At 39.7% G+C, this 20,669-nt stretch overlaps 2 protein-coding genes across 2 annotated transcripts in view; both read right to left on the bottom strand.

The window, feature by feature from the left end:
• Positions 1–14,732, bottom strand: part of LOC106883239 (uncharacterized) — a 59,012-nt gene extending 44,280 nt beyond the window's left edge. The window contains exon 1 of the mRNA XM_089345729.1: positions 14,627–14,732. The gene's annotated coding sequence lies outside the window, so the exon portion shown is untranslated. The remainder of the gene's footprint in view (positions 1–14,626) is intronic.
• Positions 14,733–16,726: 1,994 nt separating this feature from the next.
• On the bottom strand, positions 16,727–20,547 carry LOC149130432 (uncharacterized). The gene is made up of 2 exons (XM_089345685.1): positions 20,412–20,547; positions 16,727–19,071 (listed from the first exon to the last, which is right to left on the bottom strand). Exon 2 carries the CDS (start codon positions 18,668–18,670, stop codon positions 17,792–17,794), a length of 879 nt encoding a protein of 292 aa, XP_089201811.1. The 5' UTR covers positions 18,671–19,071; positions 20,412–20,547; the 3' UTR covers positions 16,727–17,791.
• Positions 20,548–20,669: the final 122 nt, after the last annotated feature.

Consider the following 20,669-nt stretch of genomic DNA (forward strand, 5'->3'; position numbering starts at 1 on the left):
TTGTGCTGTATTGAAAACACCTCCTCTTTCTATCCTCCCAGCAATCCATACATACATATATGAGCCTGGTGCAGCCTTCTGGTTCGCCAGTCCTCAGTCAAATGATCCAACCCATGCCAGCATGGAAAGCAGACTTTAAACAACAATGATGATACAGTTGAAATTTATAGAAAAACAACAGACAAAGACAGGTGTATGATCGACAAGCAAGTTATATTTGTTTGATGCTTGGCAAAAATGAGCCGACACTCTTCAACAGGAAAGAATGGAGAGCAGGGTATTAAGTAGTACCAGCATTGCTAGAAATAAGACTCTTATTTCAAGCAATGCTGGTACCATTTTGTACCTTCTGTCACTCTAGTGACATCTATAAATTTGCCTTTAGGCTGCTAAATTACTTATAAGCCACCCATATTATTTATATGACTGGCACCGGTGCCAGTGGAGCACTAACAGCACTGTCCAAGCGTGATCATTGCCAGAGCAGCTGTCTGACTTCCGTGCTAGTGGCCCGTAAATAGCCTGCTTGGTGGTGGTAGGGGGGAATTGAAATTTTTCAAACAATTTTTTTTCAGAATCATAATCTCCGTATAAATAAGGGGGGGAAAGGTTCAGATTACATATAGTCCGTCTCCGCCATTATTGTGTGGTTTTCTAGTAAAACAAACGAGTCTAACCCATCTCAGCTTCAAAAATAAAAGTGTGGTGGCGGGGGGACATAGCTCTGGAGGCCAGAACGGATTAATACAAAGAAGAATCACTGGATTTAAGCAGACTTTTACTTCTATTTCTAGCACAATTTTATGTGGTAAAAATGAAACCCTTTTCACAGGTTTCACGATTTATCTCCCTTGCTCCGTTAAAAAATATAGATTTGCACACACGCAATTGCCATATTTGGTCATATGTGCACACACGCAATTGCCGTAGGTTCAGATTCCGTCTGGTCCGTCTCCGCTGTTTGTGTGCGTGTGTGCACATATGACCAAATATGGCAATTGCGTGTGTGCAAATCTATATTTTTTAACGGAGCAAGGGAGATAAATCGTGAAACCTGTGAAAAGGGTTTCATTTTTACCACATAAAATTGTGCTAGAAATAGAAGTAAAAGTCTGCTTAAATCCAGTGATTCTTCTTTGTATTAATCCGTTCTGGCCTCCAGAGCTATGTCCCCCCTCCACCACACTTTTATTTTTGAAGCTGAGATGGGTTAGACTCGTTTGTTTTACGGAATCCCACGTTTTAGGCTATGGAGATTCCGATTCTGATAAAAGAATTTTCAAAATATCGATTCACCCACCCCACCCCGGTTTTTATATAGATCCACAGGGTAAACCTGACCCTGACCCTAACTCTAACCCTAACACGCAATTGCCATATTTGGTCATATGTGCACACACGCACACAAACGGCGGAGACGGACCAGACGGAATCTGAACCTACGGCAATTGCGTGTGTGCACATATGACCAAATATGGCAATTGCGTGTGTGCAAATCTATATTTTTTAACGGAGCAAGGGAGATAAATCGTGAAACCTGTGAAAAGGGTTTCATTTTTACCACATAAAATTGTGCTAGAAATAGAAGTAAAAGTCTGCTTAAATCCAGTGATTCTTCTTTGTATTAATCCGTTCTGGCCTCCAGAGCTATGTCCCCCCTCCACCACACTTTTATTTTTGAAGCTGAGATGGGTTAGACTCGTTTGTTTTACGGAATCCCACGTTTTAGGCTATGGAGATTCCGATTCTGATAAAAGAATTTTCAAAATATCGATTCACCCACCCCACCCCGGTTTTTATATAGATCCACAGGGTAAACCTGACCCTGACCCTAACTCTAACCCTAACACTAGTTTTGTGAGATTTGGCTGTTATTTCTAGCATGTAAATAGCCTGCTTGGTGGTGGTAGGGGGGAATTGAAATTTATCAAACAATTTATTTCTTTACATTTCTGATGTCCAGGGATGGATACTGATGTGTATTAGCGAGTTTTTTGGAGAATTTAATAGGCAAATATGCCTTATCTTGTCTTACTGATTTTGCGCCAGCCAAGTTTGTCCTTTACATGCTCAAAGAGAATTGGAGTTTAAATATGACATTTTTTAACTACATTTCTGTTGGTGTCTTGGTGGTCTTGTGGGTAAAGGCATGTGTAGACACCAATAACATTCTGGGCAGTGTTTAATATCACCCAGGACCTGTACTAAGGGTTGTTATGAAAATTTTTCACTTTATTTTTTATCTCACAATTATATATATAAATGGAACATAAAACGATTATATATGTATATATACTCTTTTAATTGTTTCAGTCTTTCTTTTGACTGGCCATGCTGGAGCACCGCCTTTAGTCGAGCTAATCGACCCCAGGACTTTTTCACCTTTTTTTTATCTCACAGGAACTGACAAACACACAGAATCATACACAAACAATCATATATATATACTCTTTTACTTGTTTCAGTCTTTCTGTTGACTGGCCATACTGGAGCACCCCAGGACTTATTCTATCGGTCTGTTTTGCCGAAGCGCTAAGTTACGGGGGACATAAACACACCAGCGTCGGTTGTCAATGATCCTCCCCCTACTGACCTGAAACTGAGACCCATCACTGCTGGCCCTGTTTGTGAAAGCCACCGTTTGAGCAACTTCCTCGACATCTTACTCAAACCGTTTCTAAAATATGTGAAAAGCTTCATCAGGGATGACTTAGACATGCTAAAGCACCTCCCGAAGACAATAAGTGAAGGAACCCTGTTAGTATCATTCGATGTGGTGAATTTGTACAATATAATCCCACACGATTAAGGTATAGAAGCGATGATCACCTTCTGGCTAGAAAAATACCCACAAGAGATGCCAGGACGCATGAACCAGTGCTTTTTACGTGGCACCAGCACAGGGGGAGGTCAGTTTTGGAAAGGTTTTTACAGCAGGTGTGTGAAATGGGCTAAAAGGCTTGGTTCATCTGTCACATGGGTCCTCTCGCAACATTTATACTGTCCACTTAGGATACACCGACCTAACCTCTGGCCAGAAGCTAACGCCAATTTCCCTGAACTCTTGCGGGTTCACCATGTCTGTCCCAAGTGAAAGCCCGAAAGCAAAAGTCACACACACTAGTTGTCCTTCTTGCAAGGCCCCTTGACCATTCATACGTCATCACTTACCTTATGCTTCCAACCTATCCCACCATCTTTGTCATATATTAGGTGTAGTAAGAGGCTTGCTTCCCAACCACATGGTTCTGGGTTCAGTCTCACTGCGTGCCACCTTGAGCAAGTGTCTTCTACTATAGTCTCAAGCCGACCAAAGCCTTGTGAGTGGTTTTGGTGGATGGAAACTGAAAGAAGCCCATCGAATATATATGTGTGTGTGTCTCCTCATGTCTGCGTGTCTGTCTCCCATCACTGCTTGATAACTGGTGTTGGTGTTTATGCTCCTATCACCTAGCAGTTCAGCAAAGCAGACCAAAATAAGTGCTGAATTCGAATCATTCGACTAAAACAGAATTTTTCAAGGCCATCACTTAGGGGCCGGTGTCGGTTTTTTGACATCCCTATAATGTAGTGGTTTTGTAAAAGGAGATTTATGAAAAAAAAAAGAAGCACCTCCTGTGTTCATAACGTCCACATACATACACACTCACACAAACATGATTTTAGTGTTGTGAATGCTACACCTTAAGGATTTCAAAATATGACTGGAATCTGACAGTGTGGATAGCCTAAAGCTTGGCTTTTGTGCTGTATTGAAAACACCTCCTCTTTCTATCCTCCCAGCAATCCATACATACATATATGAGCCTGGTGCAGCCTTCTGGTTCGCCAGTCCTCAGTCAAACGATCCAACCCATGCCAGCATGGAAAGCAGACTTTAAACAACAATGATGATACAGTTGAAAATTATAGAAAAACAACAGACAAAGACAGGTGTATGATCGACAAGCAAGTTATATTTGTTTGATGCTTGGCAAAAATGAGCCGACACTCTTCAACAGGAAAGAATGGAGAGCAGGGTATTAAGTAGTACCAGCATTGCTAGAAATAAGACTCTTATTTCAAGCAATGCTGGTACCATTTTGTACCTTCTGTCACTCTAGTGACATCTATAAATTTGCCTTTAGGCTGCTAAATTACTTATAAGCCACCCATATTATTTATATGACTGGCACCGGTGCCAGTGGAGCACTAACAGCACTGTCCAAGCGTGATCATTGCCAGAGCAGCTGTCTGACTTCCGTGCTAGTGGCCCGTAAATAGCCTGCTTGGTGGTGGTAGGGGGGAATTGAAATTTTTCAAACAATTTTTTTTCAGAATCATAATCTCCGTATAAATAAGGGGGGGAAAGGTTCAGATTACATATAGTCCGTCTCCGCCATTATTGTGTGGTTTTCTAGTAAAACAAACGAGTCTAACCCATCTCAGCTTCAAAAATAAAAGTGTGGTGGCGGGGGGACATAGCTCTGGAGGCCAGAACGGATTAATACAAAGAAGAATCACTGGATTTAAGCAGACTTTTACTTCTATTTCTAGCACAATTTTATGTGGTAAAAATGAAACCCTTTTCACAGGTTTCACGATTTATCTCCCTTGCTCCGTTAAAAAATATAGATTTGCACACACGCAATTGCCATATTTGGTCATATGTGCACACACGCAATTGCCGTAGGTTCAGATTCCGTCTGGTCCGTCTCCGCTGTTTGTGTGCGTGTGTGCACATATGACCAAATATGGCAATTGCGTGTGTGCAAATCTATATTTTTTAACGAACTATTACGCGAACTTTCGAGTAATAGATAGATAGATAGAGAGAGAGAGAGAGAGACAGACAGACAGACAGACAGAGAGGTAATGGTATAGATATAGAAAGAGAGAGAGAAGGCGAGAGATAACTGACGTGTTTTAAAGGGAGGGGGGAAAGAGAGATAGATAGATAGAGAGAGAGAGACAGACAGACATATAGCTCGCTCCGGCCAGTCATGGTATTAGCTGTCAGTAGCCAAAGAATCGACTCAAACCAGCAACAGGCATGCAGGCAGACAGGCAGACAGACAGATACTTCACTAGCAGTGAGCACTTTCACTTCTGACAGCTGATAGCATGACCAGTGCCCCGCATTTAGTCGAGCAAATCAACCCCAGGACTTATTCTTTGTAAGCCTAGTACTTATTCTATCGGTCTCTTTTTGCCGAATCCCTACGTTACGGGGACGTAAACACACAAGCATCGGTTCTCAAGCGATGCTGGGGGGACAAACACGAACACACACACACATATATATATATATATATATATGTGTGTGTGTCGTGTATATATATATATATATATATATATATATATATATATATGTGTGTGTGTGTGTCGTGTATATATATATATATATATAAAAACATAATTAAGGGATCAGCAACCGAAGGGCTTGGTAAAAAAATTATTAATTGTTAATTTATTAATAAATTGATAAACCTTTGACCCTTTTAATTGTTATATATATATGTATATATATATATATATATATATATATATATATATATATATAGCAATGTTAAATCTCTAAACGAGGTATTAACAGTAACTGCACGACAAGGTGAAGTATATTTGCCACCTAAATGTGGCTGACCCCTAGGGGTGGATGTTACTGTTGCTTTTAGCCCCAGGAGGACATCTCCTCCAGCTGGCTTATCGACACACTTCTCTCTCTCTCTCTCTCTCTCTCTCTCTCTATATATATATATATATATATATACATATATACGACGGGCTTCTTACAGTTTCCGTCTACCAAATCCACTCCCAAGGCATTTGGTCGGTCTGAGGCTATAGTAGAAGACACTTGGCCAAGCAGTGGGACTGAACCGAGATTTTTCAAACAATTTTTTTTTCCGGAATCGGAATCTCCATAGCCTAAAACGTGGGATTCCGTAAAAATAATAATAAATAAATAAGGGGGGGGGGGGAAAGGGTTCAGATTACATATAGTCCGTCTCCGCCGTTTATGTGTGGTTTTCAAGTAAAACAAACGAGTCTAACCCATCTCAGCTTCAAAAATAAAAGTGTGGTGGAGGGGGGACATAGCTCTGGAGGCCAGAACGGATTAATACAAAGAAGAATCACTGGATTTAAGCAGACTTTTACTTCTATTTCTAGCACAATTTTATGTGGTAAAAATGAAACCCTTTTCACAGGTTTCACGATTTATCTCCCTTGCTCCGTTAAAAAATATAGATTTGCACACACGCAATTGCCATATTTGGTCATATGTGCACACACGCACACAAACGGCGGAGACGGACCAGACGGAAACTGAACCTATGGCAATTGCGTGTGTGCACATATGGCCAAATATGGCAATTGCGTGTGTGCAAATCTATATTTTTTAACGGAGCAAGGGAGATAAATCGTGAAACCTGTGAAAAGGGTTTCATTTTTACCACATAAAATTGTGCTAGAAATAGAAGTAAAAGTCTGCTTAAATCCAGTGATTCTTCTTTGTATTAATCCGTTCTGGCCTCCAGAGCTATGTCCCCCCTCCACCACACTTTTATTTTTGAAGCTGAGATGGGTTAGACTCGTTTGTTTTACGGAATCCCACGTTTTAGGCTATGGAGATTCCGATTCTGATAAAAGAATTTTCAAAATATCGATTCACCCACCCCACCCCGGTTTTTATATAGATCCACAGGGTAAACCTGACCCTGACCCTAACTCTAACCCTAACACTAGTTTTGTGAGATTTGGCTGTTATTTCTAGCATGTAAATAGCCTGCTTGGTGGTGGTAGGGGGGAATTGAAATTTTTCAAACAATTTATTTCTTTACATTTCTGATGTCCAGGGATGGATACTGATGTGTATTAGCGAGTTTTTTGGAGAATTTAATAGGCAAATATGCCTTATCTTGTCTTACTGATTTTGCGCCAGCCAAGTTTGTCCTTTACATGCTCAAAGAGAATTGGAGTTTAAATATGACATTTTTTAACTACATTTCTGTTGGTGTCTTGGTGGTCTTGTGGGTAAAGGCATGTGTAGACACCAATAACATTCTGGGCAGTGTTTAATATCACCCAGGACCTGTACTAAGGGTTGTTATGAAAATTTTTCACTTTATTTTTTATCTCACAATTATATATATAAATGGAACATAAAACGATTATATATGTATATATACTCTTTTAATTGTTTCAGTCTTTCTTTTGACTGGCCATGCTGGAGCACCGCCTTTAGTCGAGCTAATCGACCCCAGGACTTTTTCACCTTTTTTTTATCTCACAGGAACTGACAAACACACAGAATCATACACAAACAATCATATATATATACTCTTTTACTTGTTTCAGTCTTTCTTTTGACTGGCCATACTGGAGCACCCCAGGACTTATTCTATCGGTCTGTTTTGCCGAAGCGCTAAGTTACGGGGGACATAAACACACCAGCGTCGGTTGTCAATGATCCTCCCCCTACTGACCTGAAACTGAGACCCATCATTGCTGGCCCTGTTTGTGAAAGCCACCGTTTGAGCAACTTCCTCGACATCTTACTCAAACCGTTTCTAAAATATGTGAAAAGCTTCATCAGGGATGACTTAGACATGCTAAAGCACCTCCCGAAGACAATAAGTGAAGGAACCCTGTTAGTATCATTCGATGTGGTGAATTTGTACAATATAATCCCACACGATTAAGGTATAGAAGCGATGATCACCTTCTGGCTAGAAAAATACCCACAAGAGATGCCAGGACGCATGAACCAGTGCTTTTTACGTGGCACCAGCACAGGGGGAGGTCAGTTTTGGAAAGGTTTTTACAGCAGGTGTGTGAAATGGGCTAAAAGGCTTGGTTCATCTGTCACATGGGTCCTCTCGCAACATTTATACTGTCCACTTAGGATACACCGACCTAACCTCTGGCCAGAACCTAACGCCAATTTCCCTGAACTCTTGCGGGGTCACCATGTCTGTCCCAAGTGAAAGCCCGAAGGCAAAAGTCACACACACTAGTTGTCCTTCTTGCAAGGCCCCTTGACCATTCATACGTCATCACTTACCTTATGCTTCCAACCTATCCCACCATCTTTGTCATATATTAGGTGTAGTAAGAGGCTTGCTTCCCAACCACATGGTTCTGGGTTCAGTCTCACTGCGTGCCACCTTGAGCAAGTGTCTTCTACTATAGTCTCAAGCCGACCAAAGCCTTGTGAGTGGTTTTGGTGGATGGAAACTGAAAGAAGCCCATCGAATATATATGTGTGTGTGTGTCTCCTCATGTCTGCGTGTCTGTCTCCCATCACTGCTTGATAACTGGTGTTGGTGTTTATGCTCCTATCACCTAGCAGTTCAGCAAAGCAGACCAAAATAAGTGCTGAATTCGAATCATTCGACTAAAACAGAATTTTTCAAGGCCATCACTTAGGGGCCGGTGTCGGTTTTTTGACATCCCTATAATGTAGTGGTTTTGTAAAAGGAGATTTATGAAAAAAAAAAGAAGCACCTCCTGTGTTCATAACGTCCACATACATACACACTCACACAAACATGATTTTAGTGTTGTGAATGCTACACCTTAAGGATTTCAAAATATGACTGGAATCTGACAGTGTGGATAGCCTAAAGCTTGGCTTTTGTGCTGTATTGAAAACACCTCCTCTTTCTATCCTCCCAGCAATCCATACATACATATATGAGCCTGGTGCAGCCTTCTGGTTCGTCAGTCCTCAGTCAAACGATCCAACCCATGCCAGCATGGAAAGCAGACGTTAAACAACAATGATGATACAGTTGAAATTTATAGAAAAACAACAGACAAAGACAGGTGTATGATCGACAAGCAAGTTATATTTGTTTGATGCTTGGCAAAAATGAGCCGACACTCTTCAACAGGAAAGAATGGAGAGCAGGGTATTAAGTAGTACCAGCATTGCTAGAAATAAGACTCTTATTTCAAGCAATGCTGGTACCATTTTGTACCTTCTGTCACTCTAGTGACATCTATAAATTTGCCTTTAGGCTGCTAAATTACTTATAAGCCACCCATATTATTTATATGACTGGCACCGGTGCCAGTGGAGCACTAACAGCACTGTCCAAGCGTGATCATTGCCAGAGCAGCTGTCTGACTTCCGAGCTAGTGGCCCGTAAATAGCCTGCTTGGTGGTGGTAGGGGGGAATTGAAATTTTTCAAACAATTTTTTTTCAGAATCATAATCTCCGTATAAATAAGGGGGGGAAAGGTTCAGATTACGTATAGTCCGTCTCCGCCATTATTGTGTGGTTTTCTAGTAAAACAAACGAGTCTAACCCATCTCAGCTTCAAAAATAAAAGTGTGGTGGAGGGGGGACATAGCTCTGGAGGCCAGAACGGATTAATACAAAGATGAATCACTGGATTTAAGCAGACTTTTACTTCTATTTCTAGCACAATTTTATGTGGTAAAAATGAAACCCTTTTCACAGGTTTCACGATTTATCTCCCTTGCTCCGTTAAAAAATATAGATTTGCACACACGCAATTGCCATATTTGGTCATATGTGCACACACGCAATTGCCGTAGGTTCAGATTCCGTCTGGTCCGTCTCCGCTGTTTGTGTGCGTGTGTGCACATATGACCAAATATGGCAATTGCGTGTGTGCAAATCTATATTTTTTAACGGAGCTAGGGAGATAAATCGTGAAACCTGTGAAAAGGGTTTCATTTTTACCACATAAAATTGTGCTAGAAATAGAAGTAAAAGTCTGCTTAAATCCAGTGATTCTTCTTTGTATTAATCCGTTCTGGCCTCCAGAGCTATGTCCCCCCTCCACCACACTTTTATTTTTGAAGCTGAGATGGGTTAGACTCGTTTGTTTTACGGAATCCCACGTTTTAGGCTATGGAGATTCCGATTCTGATAAAAGAATTTTCAAAATATCGATTCACCCACCCCACCCCGGTTTTTATATAGATCCACAGGGTAAACCTGACCCTGACCCTAACTCTAGTTTTGTGAGATTTGGCTGTTATTTCTAGCATGTAAATAGCCTGCTTGGTGGTGGTAGGGGGGAATTGAAATTTTTCAAACAATTTATTTCTTTACATTTCTGATGTCCAGGGATGGATACTGATGTGTATTAGCGAGTTTTTTGGAGAATTTAATAGGCAAATATGCCTTATCTTGTCTTACTGATTTTGCGCCAGCCAAGTTTGTCCTTTACATGCTCAAAGAGAATTGGAGTTTAAATATGACATTTTTTAACTACATTTCTGTTGGTGTCTTGGTGGTCTTGTGGGTAAAGGCATGTGTAGACACAAATAACATTCTTGGCAGTGTTCAATATCACCCAGGATCTGCTCTAAGGGTTGTTATGAAAATTTTTCACTTTATTTTTTATCTCACAATTATATATATAAATGGAACATAAAACGATTATATATGTATATATACTCTTTTAATTGTTTCAGTCTTTCTTTTGACTGGCCATGCTGGAGCACGGCCTTTAGTCGAGCTAATCGACCCCAGGACTTTTTCACTTTTTTTTTATCTCACAGGAACTGACAAACACACAGAATCATACACAAACAATCATATATATATACTCTTTTACTTGTTTCAGTCTTTCTTTTGACTGGCCATACTGGAGCACCCCAGGACTTATTCTATCGGTCTGTTTTGCCGAAGCGCTAAGTTACGGGGGACATAAACACACCAGCGTCGGTTGTCAATGATCCTCCCCCTACTGACCTGAAACTGAGACCCATCATTGCTGGCCCTGTTTGTGAAAGCCACCGTTTGAGCAACTTCCTCGACATCTTACTCAAACCGTTTCTAAAATATGTGAAAAGCTTCATCAGGGATGACTTAGACATGCTAAAGCACCTCCCGAAGACAATAAGTGAAGGAACCCTGTTAGTATCATTCGATGTGGTGAATTTGTACAATATAATCCCACACGATTAGGGTATAGAAGCGATGATCACCTTCTGGCTAGAAAAATACCCACAAGAGATGCCAGGACGCATGAACCACAGATTCATTATTGCAGCACTCCTAACACCAATCACCCCACACAGTGGACTGAGTGCTTTTTACGTGGCACCAGCACAGGGGGAGGTCAGTTTTGGAAAGGTTTTTACAGCAGGTGTGTGAAATGGGCTAAAAGGCTTGGTTCATCTGTCACATGGGTCCTCTCGCAACATTTATACTGTCCACTTAGGATACACCGACCTAACCTCTGGCCAGAACCTAACGCCAATTTCCCTGAACTCTTGCGGGTTCACCATGTCTGTCCCAAGTGAAAGCCCGAAAGCAAAAGTCACACACACTAGTTGTCCTTCTTGCAAGGCCCCTTGACCATTCATACGTCATCACTTACCTTATGCTTCCAACCTATCCCACCATCTTTGTCATATATTAGGTGTAGTAAGAGGCTTGCTTCCCAACCACATGGTTCTGGGTTCAGTCTCACTGCGTGCCACCTTGAGCAAGTGTCTTCTACTATAGTCTCAAGCCGACCAAAGCCTTGTGAGTGGTTTTGGTGGATGGAAACTGAAAGAAGCCCATCGAATATATATGTGTGTGTGTCTCCTCATGTCTGCGTGTCTGTCTCCCATCACTGCTTGATAACTGGTGTTGGTGTTTATGCTCCTATCACCTAGCAGTTCAGCAAAGCAGACCAAAATAAGTGCTGAATTCGAATCATTCGACTAAAACAGAATTTTTCAAGGCCATCACTTAGTGGCCGGTGTCGGTTTTTTGACATCTCTATAATGTAGTGGTTTTGTAAAAGGAGATTTATGAAAAAAAAAAGAAGCACCTCCTGTGTTCATAACGTCCACATACATACACACTCACACAAACATGATTTTAGTGTTGTGAATGCTACACCTTAAGGATTTCAAAATATGACTGGAATCTGACAGTGTGGATAGCCTAAAGCTTGGCTTTTGTGCTGTATTGAAAACACCTCCTCTTTCTATCCTCCCAGCAATCCATACATACATATATGAGCCTGGTGCAGCCTTCTGGTTCGCCAGTCCTCAGTCAAACGATCCAACCCATGCCAGCATGGAAAGCAGACGTTAAACAACAATGATGATACAGTTGAAATTTATAGAAAAACAACAGACAAAGACAGGTGTATGATCGACAAGCAAGTTATATTTGTTTGATGCTTGGCAAAAATGAGCCGACACTCTTCAACAGGAAAGAATGGAGAGCAGGGTATTAAGTAGTACCAGCATTGCTAGAAATAAGACTCTTATTTCAAGCAATGCTGGTACCATTTTGTACCTTCTGTCACTCTAGTGACATCTATAAATTTGCCTTTAGGCTGCTAAATTACTTATAAGCCACCCATATTATTTATATGACTGGCACCGGTGCCAGTGGAGCACTAACAGCACTGTCCAAGCGTGATCATTGCCAGAGCAGCTGTCTGACTTCCGTGCTAGTGGCCCGTAAATAGCCTGCTTGGTGGTGGTAGGGGGGAATTGAAATTTTTCAAACAATTTTTTTTCAGAATCATAATCTCCGTATAAATAAGGGGGGGAAAGGTTCAGATTACATATAGTCCGTCTCCGCCATTATTGTGTGGTTTTCTAGTAAAACAAACGAGTCTAACCCATCTCAGCTTCAAAAATAAAAGTGTGGTGGCGGGGGGACATAGCTCTGGAGGCCAGAACGGATTAATACAAAGAAGAATCACTGGATTTAAGCAGACTTTTACTTCTATTTCTAGCACAATTTTATGTGGTAAAAATGAAACCCTTTTCACAGGTTTCACGATTTATCTCCCTTGCTCCGTTAAAAAATATAGATTTGCACACACGCAATTGCCATATTTGGTCATATGTGCACACACGCAATTGCCGTAGGTTCAGATTCCGTCTGGTCCGTCTCCAAGCAGGCTATTTACATGCTAGAAATAACAGCCAAATCTCACAAAACTAGTGTTAGGGTTAGAGTTAGGGTTGGGGTCAGGGTCAGGTTTACCCTGTGCATCTATATAAAAACCGGGGTGGGGTGGGTGAATCGATATTTTGAATTTGAGATTTTTGAAAATTCGGCACTGGTCATGCTATCAGCTGTCCAGAAGTGAAAGTGCTCATTGCTAGTGAAGTATCTGTCTGTCTGCCTGTCTGCCTGTTGGTTTGGGTTGATACTTTGGCTTACTTACTTACTGATATCTATCTACTATCTATCTATCTATCAATCACTCGTCCACCTTATTAGAAAACACAAATTACATGCTAGAAATAACAGCCAAATCTCACAAAATCTCAATTAAATGCATCACTCTGAGCCTGTCGACCTCTGCCTGGCGGCCATGATGGTGACCCGTCGCGTTTTATGTGTCAACTGACTTGAATAATTGTTACTAACACTAAAATATTGAAAACAAGCCAAGGAGGAGGCGGACTATATGTAATCTGAACCTTTCCCCACCTTATTTATACGGAGATTATGATTCTGAAAAAAAAATTGTTTGAAAAATTACAATTCCCCCACCAACCACCAAGCAGGCTATTTACATGCTAGAAATAACAGCCAAATCTCACAAAACTAGTGTTAGGGTTAGAGTTAGGGTTGGGGTCAGGGTCAGGTTTACCCTGTGCATCTATATAAAAACCGGGGTGGGGTGGGTGAATCGATATTTTGAATTTGAGATTTTTGAAAATTCGGCACTGGTCATGCTATCAGCTGTCCAGAAGTGAAAGTGCTCATTGCTAGTGAAGTATCTGTCTGTCTGCCTGTCTGCCTGTTGGTTTGGGTTGATACTTTGGCTTACTTACTTACTGATATCTATCTACTATCTATCTATCTATCAATCACTCGTCCACCTTATTAGAAAACACAAATTTAATATAAAAACATATTTCCTGAAATTGCAAATTATTTAAAATATAAAAATATAATTTTCAACAGAGAGAATTTATCAAAATAGAAAACAAATGAAGTTTGAAGTTTAAAAATAATAGGATCGACCACTCAGTACTAGCTAGCGCGGACGCGCGAACTTTCGAGTAATAGATAGATAGATAGAGAGAGAGAGAGAGAGAGAGAGAGACAGACAGAGAGGTAATGGTATAGATATAGAAAGAGAGAGAGAAGGCGAGAGATAACTGACGTGTTTTAAAGGGAGGGGGGAAAGAGAGATAGATAGATAGAGAGAGAGAGACAGACAGACATATAGCTCGCTCCGGCCAGTCATGGTATTAGCTGTCAGTAGCCAAAGAATCGACTCAAACCAGCAACAGGCATGCAGGCAGACAGGCAGACAGACAGATACTTCACTAGCAGTGAGCACTTTCACTTCTGACAGCTGATAGCATGACCAGTGCCGAGGTGTACCTTTTCATCCTTTCTGAGTCGATAAATTAAGTACCAGTTCAAATATTGGAGTCGATGTAATCGACTATCGATCTCCCCCAAAATTTCAGGCCTTGTATCTATAAGAGAAACGATCATTTAAGACGAATTAATATATTTTCTTAATCTTGTTATGTTGGTTTAATCTAAAAATTTACCATTATGATTTCGCTTCGAAGTAATTACATTAATATCGAGATATTCACATAATTCTATGATTTACAATATTATTATTAGTAATATTACCACCATAACAGCCTTACAGTAAATCTTTGTCAACTTACCGTATTCAAATATAAACAGCGACTCAGTGATCGGTAATTAATCACCCTAATTAATAATTTAATTGGAGCTTGGTTGAAGTGGTGTAGAAGTTATTTCCCTTTATATGATTGTATTTCTTCAATTCTCCAATAGATGTCTCTACTGACTGGTTGGACTTGTTTCTGTGTTATTCCTTCTGTCAAGAATTTCAATTTTGCATTTTTTTTGTTTGTTTGTTTTTTTGTAATTTTCACCTGATTATTTTAAGAAAGCTTACTTATATATACACATACGTCTCCATCCTGTACAATAACATAGTCTCTCATGGAAGAGAATCATTCAGTTTTGAACAACAAATGGGAGTATTATGTGACCAAAGACAAAGTCCTGGAAAGAGGCAACAGTTAAAGCATTGAATTGCTGTTCATAAGACATCTTCGATGTAAAGATGTGCAGCAAGAATGGAAGAGTGCTTTGTATGTGCCACTAGCACCGGAAGACTTATTGAAGCAAGCGAAAGAGAAATCGGGATGGCACCTGTGCCCAGCGTCGCCTTTCTGGCACTTGTGCCCGTGACATGTGTAAGGATTTTCGAGCGAGATCGTTGCCAGTGCCCCTGGACTGGCTCTTGTACGGGTGGCACATAAAATACACCATTTTGAGCGTGGCCGTTGCCAGTACCGCCTGACTGGCCTTCGTGCGGGTGACACGTAAAAGCACCCACTACACACTCGCAGTGGTTGGCGTTAGGAAGGGCATACAGCTGTAGAAACCTTGGTAAATCAGATTGGAGCCTGGTGTAGCCATCTGGTTTCACCAGTCCTCAGTCAAATCGTCCAACCCATGCTAGCATGGAAAGCGGACGTTAAACGATGATGAGCACTGACAGTCACCAACTGCCTTGTAAGAGAATACACCCCACAACTGAGGGTAGGGAAGAAGTATTGACGGGGTGTCACATTGTGCCAGTTGAGAAATTTAAGGTATAGAGGAGACAGTGCTTCTTTTTCTGTGGTACCATCACCTGTGCTATTTACATAGCACTGTGACCAGTGCTTTTTATATGGGTTCAGCACCAGGGCCCCTTTATATGGCTGAAGCATCAACCTTTTCTGCTGGCACCAGCCCCAGTGATTTTTGTGACAACACCGACAGGGTCACCAGGCACCTTGCAAGACAAAATAGCCCACAACTGGATGGGAGGAAAATAGTATTGAAGGAGTGTGACTTTGCACTAGTTGAGAGGTTTAAGGTAGAAAGGGGACAGTGTCTAGATATACAGGGTGTCCACAAAGTCTGGGTACATGGAGTAAATAAAATCATAACATTAACAATTAAATATAAGAAATAATAATTTATTAAAGTATGTGTTAATCCCCATGTGGGTACATGGAGTAAATAAAATCATAACATTAACAATTAAATATAAGAAATAATAATTTCTTAAAGTATGTGTTAATCCCCATGTGGGTACATAGAGTAAATAAAATCATAACATTAACAATTAAATATAAGAAATAATAATTTCTTAAAGTATGTGTTAATCCCCATGTGGGTACATAGAGTAAATAAAATCATATCATAAACAATTAAATATAAGAAATAATAATTTCTTGAAGTATGTGTTAATCCCCATGTGGGTACATAGAGTAAATAAAATCATATCATAAACAATCAAATACAAGAAATAATAATTTCTTAAAGTATGTGTTAATCCCCATGTGGGTACATAGAGTAAATAAAATCATATCATAAACAATTAAATATAAGAAATAATAATTTCTTGAAGTATGTGTTAATCCCCATGTGGGTACATAGAGTAAATAAAATCATATCATAAACAATCAAATACAAGAAATAATAATTTCTTAAAGTATGTGTTAATCCCCATGTGGGTACATAGAGTAAATAAAATCATAACATTAACAATTAAATATAAGAAATAATAATTTCTTAAAGTATGTGTTAATCCCCATGTGGGTACATAGAGTAAATAAAATCATATCATAAACAATCAAATACAAGAAATAATAATTTCTTAAAGCATGTGTTAATCCTCATGTACCCAGACTTTGTGGACACCCTGTAGAGTAAAAAAAAAAAAAACAAGCACAAAATGGTGACAGTCTAACTTTTTATTCATTATTCTTTTTTAACGAATACAAATTCCTCAAAGTCCAAAAGCAGGCATTTTTATTAATGAAGTTATCTCTGAGTCAATATTTTGACGGATGATCACAAATTTGAAGTTGACATTGATGGAATCGAAGTTGACGAAGGGAAAAACCCTATGTTTTAGCAGATAAAATAGTCTTAATTGTTATGTTTTAATAAATTCTGACATTGATAGAGTTACACATACATGTGAATATCCACGTGTATACGATAGATGTTACATTGACATGGCTTCTCCCCTGTTGGTATTCATTCATGTAGAGTTAAGTTAGGTCTATGAGAGCATGATTTACCTCAGATATGACCATGACATAGGTTCTCTCTGGTATGAATATCTTCATGTATAGTTAAAACACCATTTTTGAGGAGCTACAAACTTGTGAAAAGAGGCCAACTGGAAATCCCTGCGAGAGACCTTGCTGAGTGCTACAGACCAAATCTGTGGTTGATGCAAAGTCCCTTCTAGACCTAGGATAATGTGGTGGTGGAGCAATACTGTAGACAGGGCCATTAGAGCAAAGAAACAGGGTGGGAGCGGCAGGGATCTGTATTAGATAGCCAGAAGGAAAGTAGGAGACAGATATATCTAGCCAAGGGAGATGCAGGAAAGAAGTTTGCTTATGTTCAGTGACATGAGGACCTGGCACATAAAAAAGCACCATTTGAGCGCGATCGTTTCCAGCTTCACCTTACTGGCACTTGTGCCGGTGGCATGTGAATAAAACAGTGGACTGACTCCGGTGCAGGTGGCACATAAAAAACACCATTTGAGTGTGGCCGTTGCCAGTACCGCCGGACTGGCCCTCGTGCCAGTGGCACGTAAAAGCACCCACTACACTCTCGGAGTGGTTGGCATTAGGAAGGGCATCCAGATGTAGAAACTCTGCCAAATCAGATTGGAGCCAGGTATTACAGTGTTATGGTTTCTCACCTGTATGAATACGTTTGTGCCTTTCCATGTTACTAGCTGCAGAAAATGCTTCACCACAGGTGTCACAATGATAAGGCTTCTATTTTGCATGAATGCGCTGGTGTCTAGTTAAGCCACCCTTTTGAGAAAATGATTTACCACAGATATCACAGTGATGTGGTTTCTCTCCTGTATGAACATACCTGTGTTTAGTCAAGGTACTCATTTCAGAGAATGAATTACCACAGATATCACACTGATATGGTTTTTCCCCAGTATGAACACGTCTGTGACCAGTCAAGGTACCTCTTTGAGAAAACGACTTACCACAGATATCACAATGATATGGTTTCTCCCCTGTATGAATACGTTTGTGTATGGTCCAGGGAGTATTAGAAGAGAATGATTTACCACAGATATCACAATGATATGGCTTCTCACCTGTATGAATACGTATGTGACTAGTTAAAGAGTTATTTACAGAAAATGATTCACCACAGATATCACAACGATATGGTTTCTCCCCGGTATGAACACGTTTGTGCATAGTCAAGTTACTCTTTTCAGAAAATGATTTATCACAGATGTTACATTGATATAACCTCTCACCTGTATGAATGCGTTTGTGTTTATTCAAGTCACTACAACAAAAGAAAGATTTACCACAGATATCACAGCGATATGGTTTTTCCCCTGTATGTATACGTTTGTGCCTAGTCAAGTAACTGTTTACAGAATATGATTTACCACAGATATTACAATGATATGGTTTCTCACCTGTGTGTATACGTTTGTGCGATTTCAACTGACTAGCTTCACAAAATGATTTACCACAGATATTGCAATGATATGGTTTTTCTCCTGTATGTGTACGTCTGTGCCTAGTTAACTTACTATTGCGAGGGAATGATTTACCACAGGTAATACAATGAAATGGCCTCTCACCTGTATCGGAGGTTTTTTTAGTCACATTATTCATTATGAGAGAATAATTAGTCGTACATATCACAATGATAATGAATTTTTCATTTCTATGAATATGTTTGGGTGAAATTGAATCACAATTTCCAGAGAATAATTTAATGCTGTGTTTCTTTCATTTGTGATCTTACTTCATATCTAAAACTGCAGATGGAAACTGTCAACTCTTTGGTAAAGTTTATCCAAGCTTAATTAACCTGTAAAGCAGTCATCTCTTCTACATTCCAGAGAGCAAAGACAAGAAAATATTTCGCTGTCGTCTTTCAGAGATTATATTTTTGTAAAGAAGTTGATGTATTCATGAATGCTCCTTATAAATATATCGTCTTCCTTTAGATGATGAAAGTTGATGAGAATCTGGATGAAGAAATTTTTTCTACGTCAACATGATGTGATATTCTGAAATAGGAAAAGAAGCAGAAAGATAAATAGGATAGTTAAACAACATCTTCATTCAACATTGCAAATATTACATCATCAACACTGTCATCCATTTAACATCTTGTTTGCATGGGTTGGAATTCATTGAAGTGTTGCAATCGTTTCTACATTTCTCTAATTATTTATTTGTTTTTCTCTTTTTTCCATTAATTTCTCAGCTTTTACTTGTCTCACCTGTGAAGTAGCATGGCTTAGTGGTTAGGGTAGGTACTTGCCTCATAATTGTAAGGTTGGGAGTTCGATACCCAGCAGCATGTTGTGTCCCCAAGCAACACAGTGGATTTCACGTTGCTCCAGCCACCCACTCAGCTGATAAAAATGAGTTGTACCCCTAATTCACAGAGCCATCCTTGTCGTATAATGTGTCACACTGGATCGCCACTGAGGACTATGTTAAGGGTAAGGTAACTGTGGAGTACTCAGCCACTTGCGTGTTAATTCCATGAGTAGTCTGTTCGGTTGGAATTCATTGATGCGTTGCAAGTTTTACACCATTCTATATATAAATGAATCGTTTCTACATTTCTCTAATTATTTGTTTGAGTGTGTCTATATGGGTTTGTGTGACTCCGTACGTGCATCTGTTATGTGTGGATGTGTCACCCTATGTCCTTGTGCGTGTGTGCGTTTCCGTCTCCTTTTATGTATGTAAGTGCTTGCGTTTGTCCGTATTACCTATGTATCTATATATATGTATGTAGTCGTCTACACAACAGCCTACTAACAAATCTACCTGTATATATATATATATCGGAGTATCACTACCTTCTACGTGTACCTCTTATTTAGTACGTGGGTGTTTATTCATTTATGAGGAAGTACTTCTGTATTTAAGTGTTGGGCGCTTGGATAAAACATGGATGTCAAGTCGGCCCAGTGTGCAATTGGAAACTGAATCGGTGTGTTAATTAATAAGGCATTAAAACAAAATGACCCTCCCCAGATACAAAATATGCTTCAACACACCAATTCACATAAAGAATCTTGCAAACCAAATACAAAAACGAAATTAAGTAATGTGGTATACTTCAATCGATTCCCTCTCATTTTACTAATTAATTACGCCGTTTTACTCTCATTTTACAAATTAATTTCCTTTATATAACACGTAACAGCCGATCATAGATTTTCATAAACAACAGATCAACATTTCAGTTTGGAAGTTCTTATTTAAGACGAGGAAATATATTTTCCTGATGTTATTATATTTTCGCTACGAAGTAATTGCTGTAACATCGAGATAATTCTATTATTTACATTTTTGTTACTAGCCTTAAAGCATATCTTAGTCAACTTACCGTGTTCCGATGACCGATAATTAATCAGTCAGTCACCGTTAATTAACCAGTAATTAATAATTTGAACGGTGTTTGATTGAAGTGTTGTTGAAGTTATTTCCCTTTAAAGGATTGTATTTCTTGAATTCCCCAATAGATGGCTCTACTGACTGGCCTGTCTCATTCCGTTTATTACCTATTACCTCCTTATCTGACAACCTTTCGTTGCACTTCCAGAACATTCGGGACATTTCCCCTTGTTATCATTCCCCCACATTT

This window comes from Octopus bimaculoides, chromosome 29 (genome assembly GCF_046866305.1).
Source record: "Octopus bimaculoides isolate indiv1 chromosome 29, ASM4686630v1, whole genome shotgun sequence".
Classification (NCBI taxonomy): Eukaryota; Metazoa; Mollusca; class Cephalopoda; order Octopoda; family Octopodidae; genus Octopus; species Octopus bimaculoides.